We start from the raw sequence: 21232 nt of genomic DNA, 5'->3' as shown, positions 1-21232 counted from the left end.
GCCCGAGGGAGCAGAAAACGCAGCCGGCCGAAGGGGGCGAGAAAGCCGATTGGCGGAGCCCTGTAGCCATTCGGGGCCCATCGGGACGCCGATTGGCAGAGGCAACTTCAACCCGGGAAGCGGGCGCCGGGATTGGCTGGGTGAGGGAGGCGCGGGGGCGGGGCGGGGCGGGGGCGGCGGCGGCGGCGGCCTCGGGCTCGGCCTGGTCCTGGGCGCTGCGGGTCGGGGCCAGGGCTGCCGGGGCGAGGTGGCACAGCTGCGGGCACCGACACGGGCCCTCCCGCCTGGCGCATGGGGCATCGGGGACCGCCGGCTGCACGCTGGCCACCGCACGGACGGTGGTGGCCACTTCCAGGGCTTAGCAGGTAGTAGCCGCTGGCTCTGTTGTTGGGCGAGGGCCCGGGGATTGCATGCAACGTGCCCGCACCGTCGTTGCCCCAGTCCCTCGGGCTGGGTTGGACATCTAATAATAATACTAACGATGCTGTTATGCGTTTACCATGTGCCAAGCACTGTCCTGCGCGCTGGGGTCGACTCAAGCAAATCGGGTTGGGGACCGTCCCCGTCCCACCCGGGCCGCACAGTCTCCGTGCCCATCTTACAGATGAGGGCACCGAGGTCCGGAGAAGTAAAGTGACTTGCCCAGCGGACAGCTAGACTCCCTGAAAAGCGCCGCGTGCCCCCCTCGCCCTTCCCGGGTGCCCACCCACCGCGTAGCGTTGCGCGTTTGGAAGGGAAGAGCTCCGGCATTTGCAAAGACAGGAGTCGCGGGGTTTTCTTCCTTCCCCTCCCCGGAAAAGGACGAAGCCTGTGGTGGGTCGGAGGGGCAGAGGGAGCGCGTTGGGCCCACCCCGGTTTGGCTTGGAGGGCAGCAGCCCCCTCCCTCTGGGTCCGGAGGGGTGTCTTTGCCACCATTTTGCAGAAGGCCGGTGTGCCCACCCCATTCTGCTCCGAGAGGACTGTGGCTGGGCCAAGCGGGTGGCTAACAGATGCATCGTGTGGCTTAATGTGTGTGCTTGTCAATGCGGATGCAAAGAGAGACAGGCCGGCCTTTCTGAGCAGCTTCTCAATTTCCCTCGGCTTGGCAGCACGGAAATTATTCATTCAGTAGGATTTATTGAGCGCTTACTATGCGCAGAGCACTGTACTAAGCGCTTGGAATGTGCAATTCGGCAACACGTAGAGACAATCCCTGCCCAATGACGGGCTTACAGTCTAATCGGGGGAGACAGGCGGACAAAAACAAGACAACATAATTACAATAAATAGAATGAAGGAGATGTACACCTCATCAACAAAATAAATAGGGTAATAAAATATATATACAAATGAGCACAATGCTGGGGGGAGGAACAGAGGGAAAGGGGGCTTAGCTGAGGGGAGGTGAGGGGGGTAAGGGGGAGGGAGTAGAGGGCGGAGGGGGAGCAGAGGGAAAAGGGGAAGCTCAGTTTGGGAAGGCCTCTTGGAGGAGGTGAGCTCGTCCCTTTGACTCGTCTGGTGCTTTGTTTACCTTTCTTGCCCGGTGGAGTTCGGGTGTTCCCAGGAATTGTGTGAGAGGGACTTTACTCGTGCTCCGCCATCTAACAGAATCCCAGTCGGAAGGAAGAGTCACTATCTCACCACTTGTCACACTGAAGAAGCTTTTGCTGAAATTAAAGGAGTAAGTGGGCGGGGGAGAGTGTTCAGTCAGACTTTTTACCTGTTTCCGTCAGGCAGTGGTATTTATTGAGGGTGTACTTGGGGCAGCACACTATACTGAGTGTTTGGGAAAGTAATATAATAATGGTAGTATTTGTTAAGCGCCTACTATGTGCCCAGCACTGTTCTAAACCCTGGAATAGATACAGGGTTATCAGGTTGTCCCTCATGGGACTCACAGTCTTAATCCCCATTTTACAGATGAGGTAACTGAGGCCCAGAGAAGTTAAGTGACTTGCCCAAAGTCACACAGCAGACACAGTAGAGTTGGTACACGTTCCTGACCCACAGGGAGTTTCTAATCTAGAGGAGGAGATGGTACAGATGTGGGGCTGAGGGTGGGGGGAATATCAAGTGCTGTAAGTGTACAAAAGGAATTAGCTAGTGAGGGCTGGAAGAAAAAAAGTCTTCACTTCTGTGTAAAATTCTTGTATGTGATGTTTACCCTTTCCAACTTTTCTAAGCTTTTTCAAAAATAACTATCCTGATGAAAGAGCCTCAAGACTGTAAATTTCTTGTGGGCAGGGAACAGGTTTACCAACGGTTCTGTTGTACTCTCGCAAGTACATAGTACTGTGCTCCGGACACGGTAAACACTCAATAAATGCGATTGATTGCGATAAAGTGTCCAAGATGAATAGGTCATCAGCTCCAAGGTGACAGCATATTTCTGAGTATTTTAGTGTCAACAAGAACCAGAAGGCAATGGAGGAAAAGGAGAGTTTACAGAGGAAGGATATTCTTTGTAGTTAATCCTGGGCAACAAACCCAGAATGTGGTGGGGAGAGGGAAGGAAGTTTGATGTGAAACAAAAGCATTGTCAGACTAACAGGAAAAAAGGAAGCAGTTATACAGGGGGAGGGTGGGTGTCTTGTTTTGTAGAGTTAAGAATCTTAGGGTTTTTTGGTGAGAGGGTGGCTCCCATGCAGTTGGAAGAAAAGACAGTTTAACGGCTTAAGGAGAGCTGTTGAGTATGTGTGAGAAATAGAAATGGAGGTGGGTCATGCCTCCCTCATATTGCTTTCAACCTAATAGAGGAAACAGTACAACCCAGCATGGGGAGTTAGGAGCTGAGAGGGATGAGTGGGTCATGGGGAAGCAGAATGGCCTAATGGATAGAGCAGGGGCCTGGGAGTCAGAAGGTCCTGGGTTCTAATCCTAGCTCCGCCACTGGTCTGCTCTGTGACCCGGGCATGTTATTTCACTGTGCCTCAGTTACTTCATCTGTAAAATGGGGATCGAGACTGTGAGCCCGATGTGGGACAGGGACTATGTCCAACCTGATTTGCTTGTATTGCCTCCCAATGCTTAGTACAGTGCCTAGCACATTGTAAGTGCTTAACAAATACCAAAGTTATTATTATTATGGATTGGAGAGTCATTGAAAGTGAACAGGAAAAGCTCCTTGAACTATGATTTGAGAGAGGGCTGGGAGACTGCTTGGGCAAAGGTTTAGTAATAGAAATTGCAGTATTAAGTACTTGCTATTTGTCAAACACTTTGCTAATCACAGGAGTAGATACAGTGTATGCAGAGTGGACGTAGTCCCTGTCCCATAGAGGACTCACAGTCTAAGTAGGAGGGAGAACACGTATTGCATTTCCATTTTCTAGATGAGGAAATTGAGGCTCCTTCCAGACATTGAGCTCCTTGTGGGCAGGGAATGTGTTTATCAACTTTGCTGTATTCTCTCCCAAGCGCCTAGTACAATGATCAGCACATAGTGAGTGCTCAATAAATACCACTGATTGATACACAATGAAGTTAGGTGACTTGCCCAAAGGCATATAGCAGGCAACTTATAGAGTGAGGATTAGAACTCAGGTACTGTGACTTCTAGGCCTGTGCTCTTTTCACTAGGATAGAGGATTAATCGCCAGCACCAATAAACAGTGAGCCTGAAAAGTAGAGCTATCTTGGACCATCCAGGGACCCACTAGGTCCCAGCCCGGGCTAGAAATTCTACCCGAGTCCTGTACATGGGGAATCACAAAAGAGTGAGAGTTCAGAGTTCATCTCCCTTTCCCCCTTCTCCCCAGGACCTTCTTCCAGTGTTTTCTGGACATTTAGAACACCCTGGCAGCATGCTGGTGATAGGGGCAATAAAGTAGCAATAGTAGTATTTATTGGATGCACACGAGGTGCAGATCACTGTCCTAAGTGCTAGGAGTGGGCAAAATAAGCAAGTGATATATTCCCTGTCTGCAAAAAACTTATCCTCCAACAGGGGAAACAGACATGAAAAGACTAGACTTAGAAGCTCCTCCTTAGCCTGGAAGCTCCTTGAGTTGAACACTGTGCTGAACGCCGGGGTAGATACAGTGCAGTCAGATTGGACACAGCCCCTGTCCCACATGGAGCTCACAGTCTAAAGGGGAGGAAGAACAGGTATTGAATCCCCATTTTAGAGATAAGCCAATGGAGGCACAGAGAAATGACTTGCCCAAGGTCACTTAACAGGCAAGTGGCACCACCGGGATGAGAACCCAGGTCTCCTGACCTCCAGCCCTGTGCTCTTTCCTCTAGGTCCCACTGCCTCTCTCCATTTCCAGACTCCACATACCCACACGGCAGAGCCTGAATAATGGAGCGATGGATGTGCTGTTGGAGCATCTGCTGCTTTGACGGGGGGTCAGCATGGAGCCTGGGGGTGTTTGGAGGTCACATGCTCAGGACATTGACCTTGAGGCACAGTCCTCTTCCCCTCTCCCTCAAGCCTGGAAGGGAGGCAGTGAGGTTAAATTTAGTACCACTACGTAAACTCAACCAGAATAACTGGGCCTCCAGGCTGGCTTCAGCCCCAAGCATTCCAGATAATTTACTGGGCAATGTAAAGCATATGGATGGATTTGTGGGTTTTTACCATCTGACTGAGTGGGCAGTGTCTATTACTATTGCAACTTTATCTTAAAGAATCAGTTTCAGGTTTGATTTGTAATGGTTTAAGAAGTCAGGTTCACTAGTCTAGGATATACCAAAATAGTACCAGGGAGAGGGCGGGAAGGAGGGAGGACTGTGTGAGTGATTGGGGGTGGGGAAGTGGGGAGGGGTTGTTGTGTGTGCATGGGCACACGTGAATTCTCCCTCTCTCCTTGGTGGACTGATGGTGGTTTTGGCTTCGTCACTGTCAGCAGAAGCTGTCATACAGAGGCCCCCGTATTGATAGCAGCTGGTCAGTTCACCAATGCTGACCAGCCGGCTCAGGCCGGATCTCAAGCTGGGCCTGCAGATTGGTGCGTGGGTGCGGGAGGGGTCTGGGATCCTGCCTGGCACCTAACCTGGGCTTGTGCCCCTCCCTGTTTGGGTATGTGGGAGGCACTGGGTACTAGGGTTCTTGGACTGGCACCTGCCTTAGCAGCACAGGGAGGGTAGGTTCTCACCAGCCTTGGTGGTGAGACCCAGTTAATCATATTAATAATTGTATTAGCTAAGCACGTACTATGAACCAAGGGCTGTGCTAAGTCCTGGCGTAACTACAAGGTAATAAGGTTGGACGTAGTCCCTGTCCCAGATGGGACTCAGTCTAGGTAGGAAGGAGAAAAGGTTCTGAATCCCCATTTTCCAGATGAAGAAACAGGCGCAGAGAAGTGAAGTGACTTGCCCAGGATCATACAGCAAGCACATGGTGGAGCCAGGATGACAATCCAGGTTCTCTGACCCCCAGTTGGTCATTGAGGGAAGCGTCTTTCCCGGTGCCAGGACGTGCCCCAGGTCATTGGCCTCTCAGAGCTGAAAAACGCTCTGAGAAAGGGAAGGAGCTGCAGCTACCTGCGTGTTCTGGAGTTACCTCATACGAGCCCCGTGCTGGCCAGAGAAGGTCTTGCAGGCCAATAAGACCCCTAGCTGCTTCACTAGTAGAGCCTGGGGTTTGGGGGTAACAGAACCTGGATTTTGGAAGCCAGAATCATCTGGCACGCAGGCAGTTTGCCATTATTGTCCTCCTTCTGCCCCACAAGGTGCTGCCTCTACTTGACCCTGTGTCACTCCATAGAGAATCAATCAATCAATGGTATTTACTGAGCATTTATGTGCACAGCACTATACTAAGTGCTTGGGAGAATACAGTACAGCAGAATTAGCAGTCACATTCCTTGCCCATAACGAACTTACAGTCTAGAGAAGTCAGAAGGCTGGAAATGGGGGACACACTCCCCATCCTGTTAGAGCACAAGTTCTAGAGGAAGGTGCCATTTCTGTCTCAACCCCGAGGAGTCTGGGTTTCTTTTGGGCCCGTTTCCAAGAGCTGAATTGCTTTGAGAAAAATGGGATTACAATTCCAAGTGGACTAAGGGAACAATCATCTAATCAACTCATGGTATTTAGTGAGTGCTTGCTGTATGTAGAACACTGTACTATACACTTGGGAGTCGGTAGATAAAAAACGGTCTCCCCTAACCTCCCCTTCCTGTTTCCTGTTTCCCACAGGAAGCTGAAGGCTGCCTACCTGTGACCAGGCCAGAGGTGTCCCCGATGGGCCTGGGGCAGGAGGAGGAGGAGGCCTGGGCGGAGACGCCTCGACACGTGAAACCCAAGTCCTTCAGGCCGTGGAATGACGGCGAAGGGGAGGACGATGTCCCGGAGCCGGTCGGAAGTGAGCAGTGGCTCTTGGAAGACGAGGGAGGAAAGGTGTCTCTTCCGGAAGCTGCAGATGGGCCCTGTGCCGGGACGGGTAAACCTGCTCTCGCTGCTGCAGACGGGGCCCAGGAGGAAAGATCGGGGAGGGCCGAGGGCGGCAGAGCCAAAGCTGCATCTGAGGAGACGGAGTCCACAGCTGATGGGGCCACCCCTGTCCGCGCTGCCCGAGCCCAGGTAATCCCCCTGATTCCGACCTGTCGATACAGTCACCAGAAGGCTCAGACTATGTTCCCTTATTGTGCCTCACCCCTGAGTGGGTGAGGACACTGGGAAAATCATCACCTTCACAGTCGGTTTTTCCCAAACCCCCACGGCCTTATACCTCAAGCTACTCCTGGAATGGGGGAATTTGATGGCAACTCAGATTCTTCTTTTTCTTGGGGTTTTTTTCCCTGTGTTTGTTAAGCGCTTACTCTGTGCCTAACACAGTATTAAGTACTGGGGCAGATACAGGATAATTAGGTTAAACACAGCCCATCTCCCAGTGACCCTATCCATGGGAGGATCTGGAGGAGAGCCATCAGAGGACGCGAGTAAAATCCCCAATTCACCACTTGCCTGATGTATGACCTTGGGCTAGACTATTAGCCCTTGGGGGGCACAGGAACAATCTGATCTGATGGTATTGTATTGTATCTACCCTGGTGTGTAGCATACAACATCACTAAAATCCACCCTTTTCTCTGTTTCCAAACTGCAACCATGTTAATCCAAGCACTTTTCCTATCTCACCTTGATTATTCCATCAGCCTTGTTGCTGAACTCCTTGCCTCCTGTCTCTGTACTTCAGCCCATGCTTTACTCTGCTGCCCTGATCATTTGTCTATAAAACCATTCGTTCATATTTCCTCACTCCTCAAACTCTTCAGTGCTGGGGCAGATACAAGTTAATCAGGTCGGACACAGTCCCTGTCTCACATGGTTCACAATCTAAGTAGGAGGCAGAACAGGTATTGAATTCCCACTTCATAGTTGAGGAATTGGAGGTACAGAGAAGTTGTTACTTGCCCAAGGTCACCCACCAGGCAAATTAGTGGAGCAGGGATTAGTACCCAGGCCCTCTCACTCCCAGGCCCATGGTCTTTCCACTAGATCATGCTGCTTCTCCGTAAATCAAGTTGTTTCTGTGTTCTGGGATGACATTTTTTTTTTCTCTCACCAAAATGGCCCCACAGGTGGAGGTGGCCCAGATTCCAGACACCACGGAACGATTTTGGAATGGGGTCAGACGCTCGGAAAGGACGCTGAGCCTGGCCAAGAGTTGCCGATCCGAGGTCCCACGGGACCTGACCTCCAGCCAGAAGCCTCCCATGCCTGTTTCCTGTCTCTGGTCCGTGCGGAGGCCTCTGCTGGATGCAGTGGCATCCATCCCTGACAAGCCAGTTCCCGGTCCATGCATGTCCGCTTCCTCCCCATCGCTGCGCGGAAACTCAGCTGTACGAGGACACAAAGGTTTGCCCCCCAGCGGGAGCCCGAGCTCCTGGGAGCGCCTGCCCTCTGTGGCTGGCCCCGCTCTGCGGACCCCTACCTCCCGGACTTCTGCCCGGGACCTTGCCGGGGTGGCGATGACCACACCACCAGCCCCCGCGAGGTACTCCTCGATCCAGGCAGATTACTGGGCCTGTGTCCTGCCTGACTCCCTGCCTCCGTCCCCGGACCGCAGCTCCCCGCTCTGGAACCCGAACCAGGAATACGAGGAGCTGCTGGACTTCACCTATCCGCTGAAGCCCGGACCCCGGGGGCCAAAGCCCCTCGAGGGGTCTGTGCCACCTGACCATATCCTTCATGACTCGGGTGTGGACCTGGATAGCTTCTCCCTGTCAGCGGAGAGCTCCCTGCGATCCCCGGGCACCTCTGCCCACCACCACCCTGTCCCCGCCCCGGGACTCTCCCCGTTGGCTTCCGGAAGGCCAGGCGCCGTGGGATTGACCGCCTCTGGCTGCCAGGGGGTATCTCGGCCCTCCCATAAGTGCCCCCTCCAGAGCCTCTGGCACCCGCCCCCTGCTGCCCGGCGCCTCGAGCTCAGCTCCCCAGCAACTGGGCGGCTGCGAGGGGACGGGGCCGGCAGGGAGGAGGGGGCCGGCCCCGAGGAGCCCCGCCGGCGACCCCGGGTCCCGGCTGGGGCGTCAGTGTGGGCCACGGAAGAGGGGAGTGACAGTGAGGAAGAGTATCTTTCCCTGCCTACACGCTTGACCCAGGTGTCCAGTCTGGAGCGCTATCTGGCCGCTGCCCCCGGGGCCGGCCTAGAGCCGGCTAGGCAGAGCAGCATCGGCGGTGCCGGGCCGGACTGGGCGGTCTCTGGTGAAGGCTGCGGGGGAAGACCGTGCGGGGCTCTCCGGGTGTCGGGGCCCCACCCTGACTACCTCCAGCTCTTCAGGGAGGACATGGTCGTGCAGGGCCAGCAGGATCCGGCAAACCAGTGGGAGAGGCTCGCCTTCTCCTCTTCCTCCTCCCTCCGCTCTTCCCCGCCCCTCTCTCCTCTCAGGAATGTGCTCGAAGGGGTTCCCTGCTTGTTCACAGAGAAGGAGGAGCAGCATCTACAGCAAGACAGGAACCGAGTCAAAGGGCCCCTGGTGCGGCGTATAAAGGTAAGAAGGCAAAATCTCACTTTTCTGAGGCTCAAGACAAGATAGTAGTGATGATGTTTCCTGAAGCTTCCCTGGTCACGATGCATTTATGGACCTCTCCTTATACTCAGTGTCTTTCCCTACCTGTAGTTCCTTAGGGTGCTGTCCCCCACTTGAGGGTAGGGTTCATGTCTACTCTTTTGTACTCTCTCAAATACAGTGCTCTGCACAGAATTAGTATTCGGTAGATACTATTGTACCCTTCTCAGGATCGCCCCTGGAGAATTTCTAGTACTCTGCCGGTCTCAGTTGTGGGGAGAGGGAAGAGTCAAGCAAGGCGTACCCATTCCATTTCTAGCTTGGGCAGTGCCTAGCTAGTGAAAGGCAATCTGCTACAAGTCAAAACTCACCTGTGCTGGGCAGCAGCGGCACGGGAGAGAGTCGAGAGCAGAGACTCAAGTTTACTCCCTGGAGTTTTTACCAAGAAAACTCTAAAGATCACTACCAGAACGATTGCAGGGTGTTCTCGGAGAGATGTGTACATGGAGTCGCTATGGGTTGGAAAGGACTTGACAGCATAAGACAAGATACCATTGAGTGATTGAACAGAAGCACGAGAAGCAGATCTGGCCGTCCAGATCTGAGTTTCGGCTTCATCAGTCCTTAGTTGATTTGGAGAGATGGTGGCAAACTGCTGATATCCACTGTAAAGGACAAGGAAGTGCTCCTGTCTGGGATGTGTGTCGCCCTCCTGGGGGGTAGGGGGGCCAGGGTAAGCAGTCGTTTATTGTATGGGTGGGGAGGGAATGAGGGAAGGGGAACTTGTTCTAGATATGTTTGAATTAGGCATTATTTAGAGCAGTTTGTTTCAACCAGAAATAGCTGTCCCAAAGTTAAAATGTTCCAGATCATCAACATAGTCACTGGCAGCATTTACTGAGCCGTACAGTGGGTGTTACAGTGGGCATTTGGGAGATGGGGAGGTAAAGACGTGCAGGAAGGCACTGCACTCTGCCTATAGACTGTAAGCTCGTTGTGGGCAGGGAGCATGTCTACCAACTATTGTACTCTCTCAAGCGCTTAGTACAGTGCTTTGCACACAAGTAAGTGCTCAATAAATATGATTGACTAGGAAAGACAAGTTGACAGAAGTGGACCACTCTTCTTCCAGACAGAGAGGGCATTCTCAGGTGGCAGCCTCAACCTGTCCCTGTCCTCATCCTGCTTTGACATTGGCTGCTCCACTTCCCTAATTCCCCAGGCATCAGGTGCCATTTGAGGTCAAAATCTGGGTTGAACTGAGATATGATATTGCCATACAACAAGATAAGAGAGTTTTGGTGGGGAGAATTGATCCCTGAGGGAGGGATCTTGAGAGACATGTGACCACAGAAAAAACATTGGTTCATTAGTTCTACTCTTTAAGGGCTTTCTTGTGCACTTTACTCGAGTGAGCTTCCACATAAAGACAGACTCTCCCCCTCTGATATTTCTTACAGTGCTAGTTGGCCATTCAGGGTAGGAATAATAATGATAATAAATGGTATTTGTAAAGTGCTTACTGTGTGTCAAGCACTGTTCTAATCACGCTGGTGTCAATTCAAGTTAATCAGGTCGGATCCAGTCCCTGTTCCACACTGGGCTCCCAGCCTAAGTAGGAGGGAGAACAGTTACTGAGTCCCCGTTTTACGGAGGAGGAAACAGAGGCATGGAGAAGTGAAGCAACTTGCCCAAAGTCACACAGCAGGCCAGTGCAGAGCTGGGATTGGAACCCAGGTTCTCTGTCTCCCTGGCTCATGTTCTTTCCAGTAGGTCACGCTGCCTGTCTGTGTGATCTGTGCAAATTTTTCACAGAGTGGCACACATTTTATCTGGGCTTTTGGTGTGTTTGTAAACAGCCTCCTGGTCTTGTGCAGGGTTTCTTTATTAACCCCTTTCTGCTTTTTCCTGACTTTGTTTCTCGTTTCACCCTAGCTGATCATTAGCCCTCACAAAACCTGCCTTTCATTAGAGTAATCACTTTTTTCAAACAAACATTTGACTGTAAATTAATATGCCAGAAATGTGGACGTTTGATACATGGTGGTGTTTTCTTTAAGTAGACATTCTGCAGTCAACTGGAAGGACTCATTCACTGGCTGTACAGAGTAGCAGAGATGAGTGACAACTTGATTGCACCCAAATCTAATATTTCAAGCCTTAGATCTTCGCTGCAGCAGTATCGGGTGAGGTTCTGGCTTGAGCATTTTTGTTTTTTTCTGGGAAGGTGGTGATGACCGGGGTTATTTCATCTTTAGTGACATTTAAGTGATTTTTTTCCCCAATGGTAAAGCTCTATAAACCTCTTTTGGTGGTAATGATCCAGTTCTCAATTTTACTTTTCTTTGAGGCAGTTTATGATGGGTTTCCTTGTGAGATTCTTGGTTTTGCTGGTCACCAAACTGCCTTCTGACTCCACAGGTGAGACATGGCGGCTTGGCTTTGCCTGGACGAGAGCCATGAGCAACTGGCTCAGGCCCCAGCCATTTCTCCGCCCTGGGTGAAGGTTCTACTGTCCTATCGTTCAAGCCCCAGCCAGAAGCCAGCCACCCTGGCACTTCCAGTGCAGCAGGGACATGCTGGTTGTGGCAGGAATGTTGTGTATGGCCACCATTCAGGACACTATCTAGAAGGAAGTGTAAAAACCAAGTCCCCAGGGTCAGCCTGGGGAAGGGAACAGAGAGTCTCCTCAGTCTCTCCCCTCACTTCTCCTCACCTCCCCTTCCTCCGTCCCCACCTCCCCTTCCACACGCTCCCAACTTCAGACTGCAAAGGAGGCCAGGTGGCAGATGAATTTCTGGTTGCCTTGGGCAGGTTACTTAACTTCTGTGCACCTCAGTTATCTCATCTGTAAAATGGGGATTAAGACTGTGAGCCCTGTGTGGGACAGGGACTGTGTCCAACCTCATTATCTTGTATCTACCCCATCGCTTAGCCCAATGCCTGGCCCATAGTAAATACTTGACAAATGTTAGTAGTAATAGTATTAAATCAGCCAGGTGGGCCAGAAGCTCTCATCTGGTTCTGAGGGTGAGGACAAAATGAGGGAATAAATAGGCAAAGCTTCCAGTAATAACAACATCAAGGGTATATTTTAAGTACTTACTATGTGCAAAGAGCTGCAGTAAGCACTGGAGTTAATGCAAGTTAAGAGGATGGACAGAGCCCCGGTTGCCCAGCTCCAAGTGGTGTAACTGAAGAGGTTTCTTGGGTCTGGCCAGACCAAGGGCCAATTTGTCCTGAGAGCCAGTTGCTTCTGAGAGGAGACGACAAGCTCCATTTCCCCCTACAGATAGCATTTTCTGCTCAGTCATCATCCGATTGCCAGGCCCCTTCTTCACCATCCGAGTTTTTCTTTCCAAAAATTATTCTGGCATTTATTAAGTGCTCTGAGCTACAGGGTTATCAAAGTAGGGCTCACAGTCTCTCTCCCCTCAATGTACAGTTGAGGCTGCTGAGCCCCAAAGAAATTAAGTGATTTGCCAAAGGTCACACAGAAAGCTGGGGCTGGAACCTGGATCTAGCTCATTCCACACTAGGCCTAGCTGCCTCCAGAAAGGTTCCTGAAAAACTCAGTGAAGAGTCGTTATTCACAGCCAAATATTTACTCTTTTCCTCCCTTTGATATCCTTTCAGCAATTCAGGAGAGATATAGCCGAGCACCAATCTCTGACGGAGGATGTCTTGCAGAAGGGAGAGAGCCTTCTCGCGTGCATGGTGGAAAATACTCCCGGTAAAGAAAAGAACACACTTTGGGTTGGGCCGGAACATTCATTCAGTCATATTTATTGAGTGTTTACTGTGAGCAAAGCACTGAACTAAGCGCTTGGAACATGGCTGTGGCTAGCGGCTGCAGGGAACCGAGCGGCAGAATCCAGCTTTATCCATTGTCCAATGATAGGAAACCTGTGGGCAAGGGGACAGGCAGAAGCTGCTGGGTGGACTAGTCCACCACAAATGGGGTAGCTGCCTTCACCAAATGACAGATGAGCTTGGCCTCTGGTCTGATTTAGGAGGGAGAAAAGGAAACTCAAGTAAGAAATAAAGCTCTATACCTATGAGCGAAGGCTGCAGGGTTGATGGCAGGTGAGGTGGGCAGCAGGTGGATGAGACAACCCAGTAGCTTTTTTGGAGAGGCTGGCACTGGAGTCTCTGACCTGTGAGAAACCTCCTCCCTTTACTGTCTTTGCCTAGTTTAGGTGTTTGCTCTTCTGCTATGAACTGTTGACATTTATTGAGCCCCTCCCTGTCGCTTCCTACTCCACTCAGAAGTAGCAAGGATTCCTTTGTATTCCTAAAGGCAGTGTATTGTTCATGGTCTTCTTTGAGGACACCACTTATAGTGATGCTTATCTACCAGTGTGAGGGTAGAAGAGGGTCCTGCTTCCATTCAGGAGTGGATTTTCTAGTTTGCCAAGACCTTTAGCTTCTGTTCATTCTCTTCCTCCGCTTTCCCCCGCCACCCCCCGCAGGTGCCTTTCTTTTGGCTTTAGCGGCTCACAAGCACTTCCAGCAGAGGGTGGGCAGGGAAATTAAGGGAAATGAGCCAGGCAGTTTATCTTCCACATGGTGCTGGTGAAGAGTTGGTTCCAGCTGGAGGAAGTGGGATTATTTGGGTGCTGCTGGTGCATATCCCCGGCCTGAGGGGTGGTGGGGATGGGGGACGTTTGGCCAAAGCAGCTTGATTAAACAGCAGCTGTTCCTCTCCACTCTCCTGAGGCAGGGATCTTTGCTCTTGGGCTCCTTTACCTGGGTCCTGAATAGAGTTTTGGTGTATTTTACTGTTTATTTTCACAAAGGAGCTCAGCCTGCCTTCCCCAAAAGAATAAAAACACAGAGGGTGGGAGAGGTGAGGAGAGAGAGAGAGCACACCTTAGGTTAGAGCTGATATGTTTTAGACAGTGGGATTCCATGTTTAGTTTCTAGCTTAGCAAAGAGCAGTTGCCAGTGGGTCTGGTTTTCCTATTGCCCTCTTCGGGCAGGTGGGACCTACTGGGTCCTAGGCTATCACTGCCACCCGCTGTTCAATTCTCTTATGCCCATCTATGCTGGACTGTGTCCAACCTGATTAACTTGTATCTACCCCAGAGCTTAGACCAGTGCCTGATATATAATTATGCTTGAAAAGTACCAGCAGCTAGCTCTACTGTCCTCTCCATGATCAGCTTCCTCTCCCCTCTGCCGCCCCCCCCCCCCCCCACTGCTGCTGCTATCTCGCACCTCCACCCCTCCCCCTCTCTCTCCACCCCCTGCCTTGTCTCATTGCCCCCTGCTTTTTAGGAACATGCTGTGTTTTGAATTTTAAGCAGGCATGTGTTTGTGTGTGGTTTTCGTGTGTGTGTATGCTAGCCTCTGAGCAGAGATAGGCTCCCCCATGTCAGTAGATGGTACAGAAAGTGCAGTCTGTTCAGTGTACTAGCCTGATAGCTTTCATCTGAAGCCACAGGCTGCTGGACTAAGTGAATCCAAGGTTTGGAAAACCTCCAGGCAGCTGACATCCTCAAAAAACCCCAAAGGAAAACAGCACCACACCCCACTCCGGCACAAACTCTTCCAAGGAGAAAAGTGTCTTTCTGTATAAGAGCACACAATCTTTTGGACATCTCTGGTTATTGCCCGGTGGCAATTCCTGTCCTCCCTTCCCCTTAGTGCTGAAGAGTGCTCTTGGATTGATCTCCAGGCAGACAGGCAGGCTGGAGGAGCACGCTGAGCAGTTGTACGACTCCGTGCTGGCAGCTATGGACACCATGGACGACCCCGACCCTGTAGCCAAAGGTGAGCTTGTCCCAGGGGACTCTGATGGGAACCAGGAGAGGGGCGGACTCTTCTGGGTCTCTGTTTTTTTTTTCTTTACAAGTATTCAATAAGTGCTTACTAAGTGCCAGGCAATGTACTAAGCAATGGGGTAGATACAGGATAATCAGATTGGAGACAAGTTCATGTCCCACATGAGACTTAGTCTCAATCTCCATTTTTACAGATGAGATAATTGAGGCACAGAAAAGTTAAGGGACTTGCCCAAGGTCACAGAGCAGAAAAGTGGCATAGCCAGGATTAGAACCCAGGTCCTTTGGACTTCCAGGCCCTTCTGACTTCCAGCCCATCCTTTATCCAGTAGGTCATGCTGCTTCTCATGTACTCTACTGCAGGCTCGCAGCTCCCACCCCAAACACCCTCTCTTTGGAGCTGCCCGGCACCCACAACTTCCAGGGTCAAGGTAATGGTGAGGGAGAGGTGGAAAGCAGATAGCGTAGGGCAGAAGGGAACCTCAAACTTGCATTCTGTGAGCCAACAACAACAATGGGTGTTTTCCTTGTAGAAAGATAATTTGGTCAAATGTTAAAGGACATAGTGGATGAAACAGTAATTAACTGGATAAATAATTCTGAGGTATTTACTATGCATCGAGCACTGTTCTAAGCACTAGGGCAGATACAAGTTAATCAGGCTGGACGTAGTCTCTGTCCCACATGGGGCTTACAGTCTAAATAGGAGAGAGAACAGGTATTGAATCCTCCTTTTACAGTAGAGGAAACTAAGGCTCAGAGAAGTTATGACTTGCCCAACTACCCTCAGCAGGCAAGTTGTGGAGCTGGGATTAGAACCCAGGTCCTCTGACTTCCAGGTCCATGCTCTTTCCACTACACCACGCTGCTTCACTGAGTCAGTCGAACAGTTGTAATAATTGAGCGCTTACTGTGCAGAACACTATATTAGGCGCTTGAAAGAGTACGATACAGCAGAGTTGGTAGACAAGTTCTCTGCCCACAAGGGGATTTGCAGAGTCTTTCCTTAGAGCTGGTGTCTATCCATTAGCCTATTCAACACCCTTTTCACTGTAAACAGAGACACACAATTACTTTTCCTCTCCTTAAACGCTGCAGCTGCAGCCTCAGTCCAAGGGGACTGGAGCCAGCTGGAGGGAGAGGACACAGGCAGGGGCACGTGGGCTTTGTGAGCCAGAGACTAAAAACTGCTCCGCCTCCCTTCCCTCTGACCAACTCCCCTCCATTCCACAAATAGAATGGATAAACAGGAGGAAAAAAAGGAAGGTTTATTTTGGAGGGGGTACTGTTTTGTGAAGACCAGACTCATTCTTGTGAGAAGGGAGAAGTACAGGAGGCAAGTGGCAGAGCAGGGACTAGTATCCAGGTCCTCTGCCTCGCAGGCCTGTGCTCTTTCCACAAAGCTATGTTGAAGTAAATGATTATTTCCAGGGGAAAACTCCCTACTTATATGAAATACGTGGGGTATGTTTGGGGCTTGAAGATGCCAGCATGGGTGGTTGTGCCCTCTGGGTAAAACTCACTGTCCTGTGGATAGGCCATCTAGGACAAAGAGAGAGCCCAATGGTTTTTGTTTTGTTTTAAATGCTGTTTGCTAAGTGCTTACTATGTGCAGACACTGTACTAAATGCCAGGGTAGGAACAAGCTAATCAGATTGGACACAGTAAATGTCCCAAATGGGGCTCACAATCTCCCCATTTAATGAATGAGGGAACTGAGGTCCCAGAAGGTTAAGTGACTTGCCCAAGGTTACACAGTAGACAAGTGGTATAGCTTGGCTTAGAACTCAGTTCCTTCTGACTCCAGCTCCTCCTTCCCATTGGATCCCAGTGGGCTCCTCTCATGTTTTGATGATCACAACATGCCTCACTCAGGGATTTTTCTCTGAAGGGAAGCAGCGTGACCTAGTGGAAAGACCTCAGGTCTAGGAGTCAAAAGACCTGGGTTCTAACCCAGGCTCTGCCCCTTGTCTGCTGTGACCTTGGGCAAATCACTTGGCTTCTCTGTGCCTCAGTTTCTTCATCTGCCAAATGGGGAATAAATTCTACTCTCTCCTGCGTAAGACGGTGAGCTCTGTGTAGGATAGGGCCTGATTATTTTGTATCTACCCCCCAGCACTTAATACAGTGCTTGGCACCAAGTAAGTGCTAAATAAGTATCATAATTAATAATAATATGTGTCTGCCGCAGCCACTCCGTTTTTGAATTCCCACCCACTAAAAGGCTAACTGATCTGCAAAATGGGGATTAAATCCTACACCCTCCTACTTAGATGGTGAGCCCCTTGTGGGGCCTGATTATATTGTTTCTACCCCATATCAAGTACTTGACAAATATCACAATCATTTCCCTTCCTTTTCCCTCCCACTCTGCATTTATGCAGTGCAGACATGGAGAGCAGACTCTTTCAACTGTCCCAGACCAGCTTTATGTAAACCGTTCTTCAGATGTATCACTTTCACCGGGGCAGCAGCCAGCCTGAAACTAATGGCTCTCTGTTTCAGGGAACCCTGCCAGCTCAAACGGAACAGCCACCGGAATCTGGACCGGAGAAGAGCCGGTTCTAGTTGGAAGTCCTAACAGGAACCCTTTTACGTCGACAGACCAAGCTGGCGATGAGTAGGAAGAAACTCAGCACGGTCTTACAGCTTTTACCTGAAATTCTCTTGTGTGTATTTGAGGGCTGGCTGCTTGATTCACCTTATGTCTGTTTTTATTTCAAACACAGCCGGCGACAACGTGGAGCAGGGAGGTGGAGAAAGAGACGTGGGTAGAAATGGCGATGCTATGCTGGCCCTTTGCTTTGAGATACTGTACGATGTGCACTTTACTCAGTAGAGAGAGCTAGTTCACCAATGAGGGGATGGGAAGGGGACAAAGCATAATTTTTTCCTTTTCCACAACTAGGAAAGGCAGCTTCCCTGTGCGCAGTCCATTTCTCAGGGTCAGCCTGTGGACTCTGCAAGCTATGGTGAGGCTCCCCCTTTGTCTAGTGAGTTAAGTGCTGAACCAAACAGATGATTTGGGGATGGGTAGGCAAAGCAACTTGAAAGAGGTTGTTAGCCAGACTTTGGATTTTTTTTCACTTGCTGGTTCCTTTTTTAAAAGCACTAATATTGTGTTTTAAGTTTGTCAGCCATCCGGAAGTGTGGGCTTCCCAGGCCCCCTGTAATGGGCCTGGGAAGCATGGCAGCTCTGGGTCTCCTTTGGCCCCATCCCTCATTCCCCCTCTTGGAAGAGTAGTCTTTTTAAGCAGAAGGGAAAGCAGAGAGGAGCAGGTTTCTGAGGGGGGAGGGAAGGGTCTGAGAGCTGAAGACCCTTGAGCACCAAACCCGAGCTGCCACTGCAGGGAGACCTTCACCCCGACAGTCTCCATACCGTTAGCCCGCCACTGCTTTTCTCCTGTGCAGGAACAAGATCCCAACCGCTACGTGGTGTGGAGGAGTAGAGAGAGGAGAAAGAGGAGGAGATAGACGGCACACCCCTAAGGGTCAGATAGCTACATTCCTGAAAGCTGAGGCGGTAAACAGTAGGCTGTCATATTAGCCATGGCACTAGAAAAAGAAGATGGTTTGTTTTGCAGTTTACTAAGTTTGTAATATGAAAAGGGTGATAAAATGGGGATTATTCTTTGTGAATTGAGAGCACTTACACAAGTAACTGAAGGGCCCCCCCCAAAGGCAGGATGGGATCATGTAGGTAGGGGAGACCTAATTTCCTAAAAACTGGAAGTCTGTTTTAGCCCAAGAGCACACACCTACACACATACCTGGGAGGGAGCACTTGAATCATAATTTGGTGTCAGGACCTTAACTTGAATGAGAGTTTAAAAGAAAAAGGCCCTTGTCACTGAAGATAAAAATATAATTAGAGGTTTTTCTGGCAGAGAGACATTTTTATCATTTTTAACCTTTAGCTCCAGTCTTTTCAGTCAGACTTAGAACCAGCCATATATTTTCTGCAGGAAATTTTTACAATCATTTGATTTACAAGAGTGCACCCTGAACCAAAGCTCCATCTTGAACAGTGCCTTTCACTTTTCCCAGCCACAAAGCAGACTAGCTACTTTCCCTTTGAGGGAAAGTTTGTTTACTGACATGCTGTGTAGGTTGGTGGTAGTTGGTGCTATGATGGTCCTATTTCTCCAAAATAATGCACTATAGGAAAAAAAGTACTTGTATGCAACTTGGCTGTTAGCCATACAACTCTAATCTGTGTGTATTACTGTTATGGAAGAGCAAATGATTGAAGCTTATAATGCTTTTAGGATCAGGGCAACATTTAGTTGCTAAACAAGCCTAGGGCAGAGGCTCATACTTAAGCACTTGCAAGGAGAGCGTGCATGCAGACAGGGGCCTCCTCAGTTAGAGCAAGGCTACAGTTACAGCCCATTGAGCTGAGGTAATGTTTGTTGAGGGGGCACTCATCTTGTCCTAAATGGCCCCGTAGTCAAGGCATGGATCTGTCTACTGTCTGTGTTAGCCTCTGGGTTCATTCAGCTCTTCTGGGCCGCTCTAACTTGGGACTGGCAATAAAGCTCAGGCCTGGCTGGCAGAACAGGTTGGGGAGAAGTGTAAGGCAAGAGATAATTTCACTCTGCACTAACGAGATGGTTAGAAAGCCAGTATTGGACCCAATTTTGTTGGCCTTTCTTTATGGGGCAGCCACAGCACCAGAACAACAAATGAGATCAGAATAGGGCTCTTCCCCAAAAGTTCAGGAGTTGTTTCAAAAGTGAGACTAAACCTGAAAAGAAATGAAATCCCTTAACGCAGGGAATGCATATTCCAGTTCTGCTGGTAGCGCAGGCTGGTATTCCACACACTAAGTGCTCACTAAATACCACTGATGGACAAAGCCTCAGAGTACTCTCCACTGCAGGTTTGAAAATCAGCCCTGTACCACATCTCCATCCCGTACTACCTCCAAAGAAATTTTACTGTGCTGTTAGAGATCAGGGGCCCAGAAGATCTAGGCTGAAGTCTCCTACAGATCAAACCAGAAAACCAATAGATGTTCCTATGCTGGCAGTTTAGATTTAATAATCGAGAGGACTTGAAAGTGGAAGAGCCATTGAAGACTGTTTATAGGGGCCAGTGGGTAAAATGTCAAACAAATTTAAGCAGCTGGGAGATACTGCCCACCCACAGCTGAATGCTGTGAGGTGAGTTACTGGGAGTGACTGAAACCCAACCTAGCACCAGTGCCTCGAATGGAAGCTGTAGAGGACTTGGTGTGGTTCTTGGCTGTGGGGAACCCAGGTCCGCAGGGTGGTAGGGGAGAGGCAGGCAGAGCTGGGGATTCTCAGGGTGGTCTTTCTCCAGGACCCCTGTCATACCTGTCAGCCACCATTACTCCTCAGGGACAGGACAGTTACGGGGTGGAAACACAATTAGCACATGAGTTTGACAACCCACTACTATCCTTGATGCCTTAATGAAACATTTCCCAAGGCATTTGTCAATGTTTCCTGCTTTGTTGGCACTTTGTAGAGATGCTTTAACATAGCCTGATGATTACTAGAGAGAGAGAAGCACGAAGTTAATGATTTGAGGTTGGACCCCTTCAACTTGAGGTAGTGTTCCCCCCCCCACTTAAATATAGATTTAATGCCACTTCTGGTAGTGTGGAATCTAGAGTAGAATCCTTAGTACCATGAAATGGAGTAAAAAGTAGAATATCTTTTCTTCATATTGCCTTTGTAAGCCAGAAGGGACAAAGAGATAAATTCATCTTCAGGTCAATGGAGGAAAAGAAAAAAGAGAATTAGTAATGGTAAAATGAGTCTGCCCTAACACTAGTTAGCACTTGGCTGATATTCCTGAGTACTAAGACAGTAAGGTGTAACCAAAAACATGTCCAAGCTGGCAAGGGTCAGGCGAAACCAGGATTTTTCAGGAATGCTCTATTCAGTTAAGATCTCATGAGACAAGTAAAATATGATTAAGTGCTTATGAAGTAATGTTTTTACAAATGCACCAGTATAAACTTAATAGCATAGGCAACTCCTGCTGTATATAAAACTGGATTTTATCGCATTTTTCAGGTCCTTGGCATTTTAGTTTCATTCAACTCTAAGAGGTGGTTTCTAAAGATATTTTCTGTGGTATATTAAGGCAAATAAGATGGCTGGCTGGTGCAAATTTTATCAACACGTACTGTGTTTGATTTTACAGCAGAGATCAGTTGCCTTACATAATGTGAAGAGAGCCAACAAGCACATCTATAATACAAAGTAAACTATGATTTTATTGTGAAATTCTCAGATGGAAAATTCAGTTGAATATTTATTCTTTTTCATTTCATGTTACAATAATCTCACCACTTATTTTTGTACCATGTATTACGATTGCCTGTTCAGTGAAAGTAAAAGTTGTAAATTTTACTTCTCCATTTTTTGTTTTTTCTTGAAATTCTGCCATGAAATGCCTTGATATGTCTGCACCCCACCCTACCCCTGCATGACAAAACTGTTTGAAACATTTCCTTAGTGTTGGAGCACCTCA

General features: G+C 49.6%; 1 protein-coding gene across 1 annotated transcript; it reads left to right on the top strand.

Annotated features, from left to right (window-relative positions):
* Positions 1 to 1507: 1507 nt before the first annotated feature.
* CEP68 (centrosomal protein 68) lies at positions 1508 to 21111 on the top strand. The gene is made up of 7 exons (XM_016228322.3): positions 1508 to 1660; positions 6124 to 6507; positions 7509 to 8921; positions 11003 to 11125; positions 12576 to 12672; positions 14589 to 14714; positions 17231 to 21111. Exons 2-7 carry the CDS (start codon positions 6169 to 6171, stop codon positions 17347 to 17349), a joined length of 2217 nt encoding a protein of 738 aa, XP_016083808.2. The 5' UTR covers positions 1508 to 1660; positions 6124 to 6168; the 3' UTR covers positions 17350 to 21111.
* The last annotated feature ends 121 nt before the right edge of the window (positions 21112 to 21232 follow it).

Source organism: Ornithorhynchus anatinus, chromosome 9 (genome assembly GCF_004115215.2).
Source record: "Ornithorhynchus anatinus isolate Pmale09 chromosome 9, mOrnAna1.pri.v4, whole genome shotgun sequence".
In the NCBI taxonomy this organism is placed as follows: Eukaryota; Metazoa; Chordata; class Mammalia; order Monotremata; family Ornithorhynchidae; genus Ornithorhynchus; species Ornithorhynchus anatinus.
Note: the sequence above shows the minus strand (reverse complement) of the source record. Positions and strands in the feature narration are given on the sequence as shown.

What these genes read in the sequence shown, in the direction of transcription:
- CEP68 (XM_016228322.3), top strand. Translation starts at nt 6,169, where the DNA reads ATGGGCCTGGGGCAGGAGGAGGAGGAGGCCTGGGCGGAGACGCCTCGA. An exon ending in TCCGCGCTGCCCGAGCCCAG is followed by an intron (nt 6,508 to 7,508) that starts GTAATCCCCCTG and finishes ATGGCCCCACAG; the next exon opens with GTGGAGGTGGCCCAGATTCC. An exon ending in CCCTGGTGCGGCGTATAAAG is followed by an intron (nt 8,922 to 11,002) that starts GTAAGAAGGCAA and finishes TTCTTTAAGTAG; the next exon opens with ACATTCTGCAGTCAACTGGA.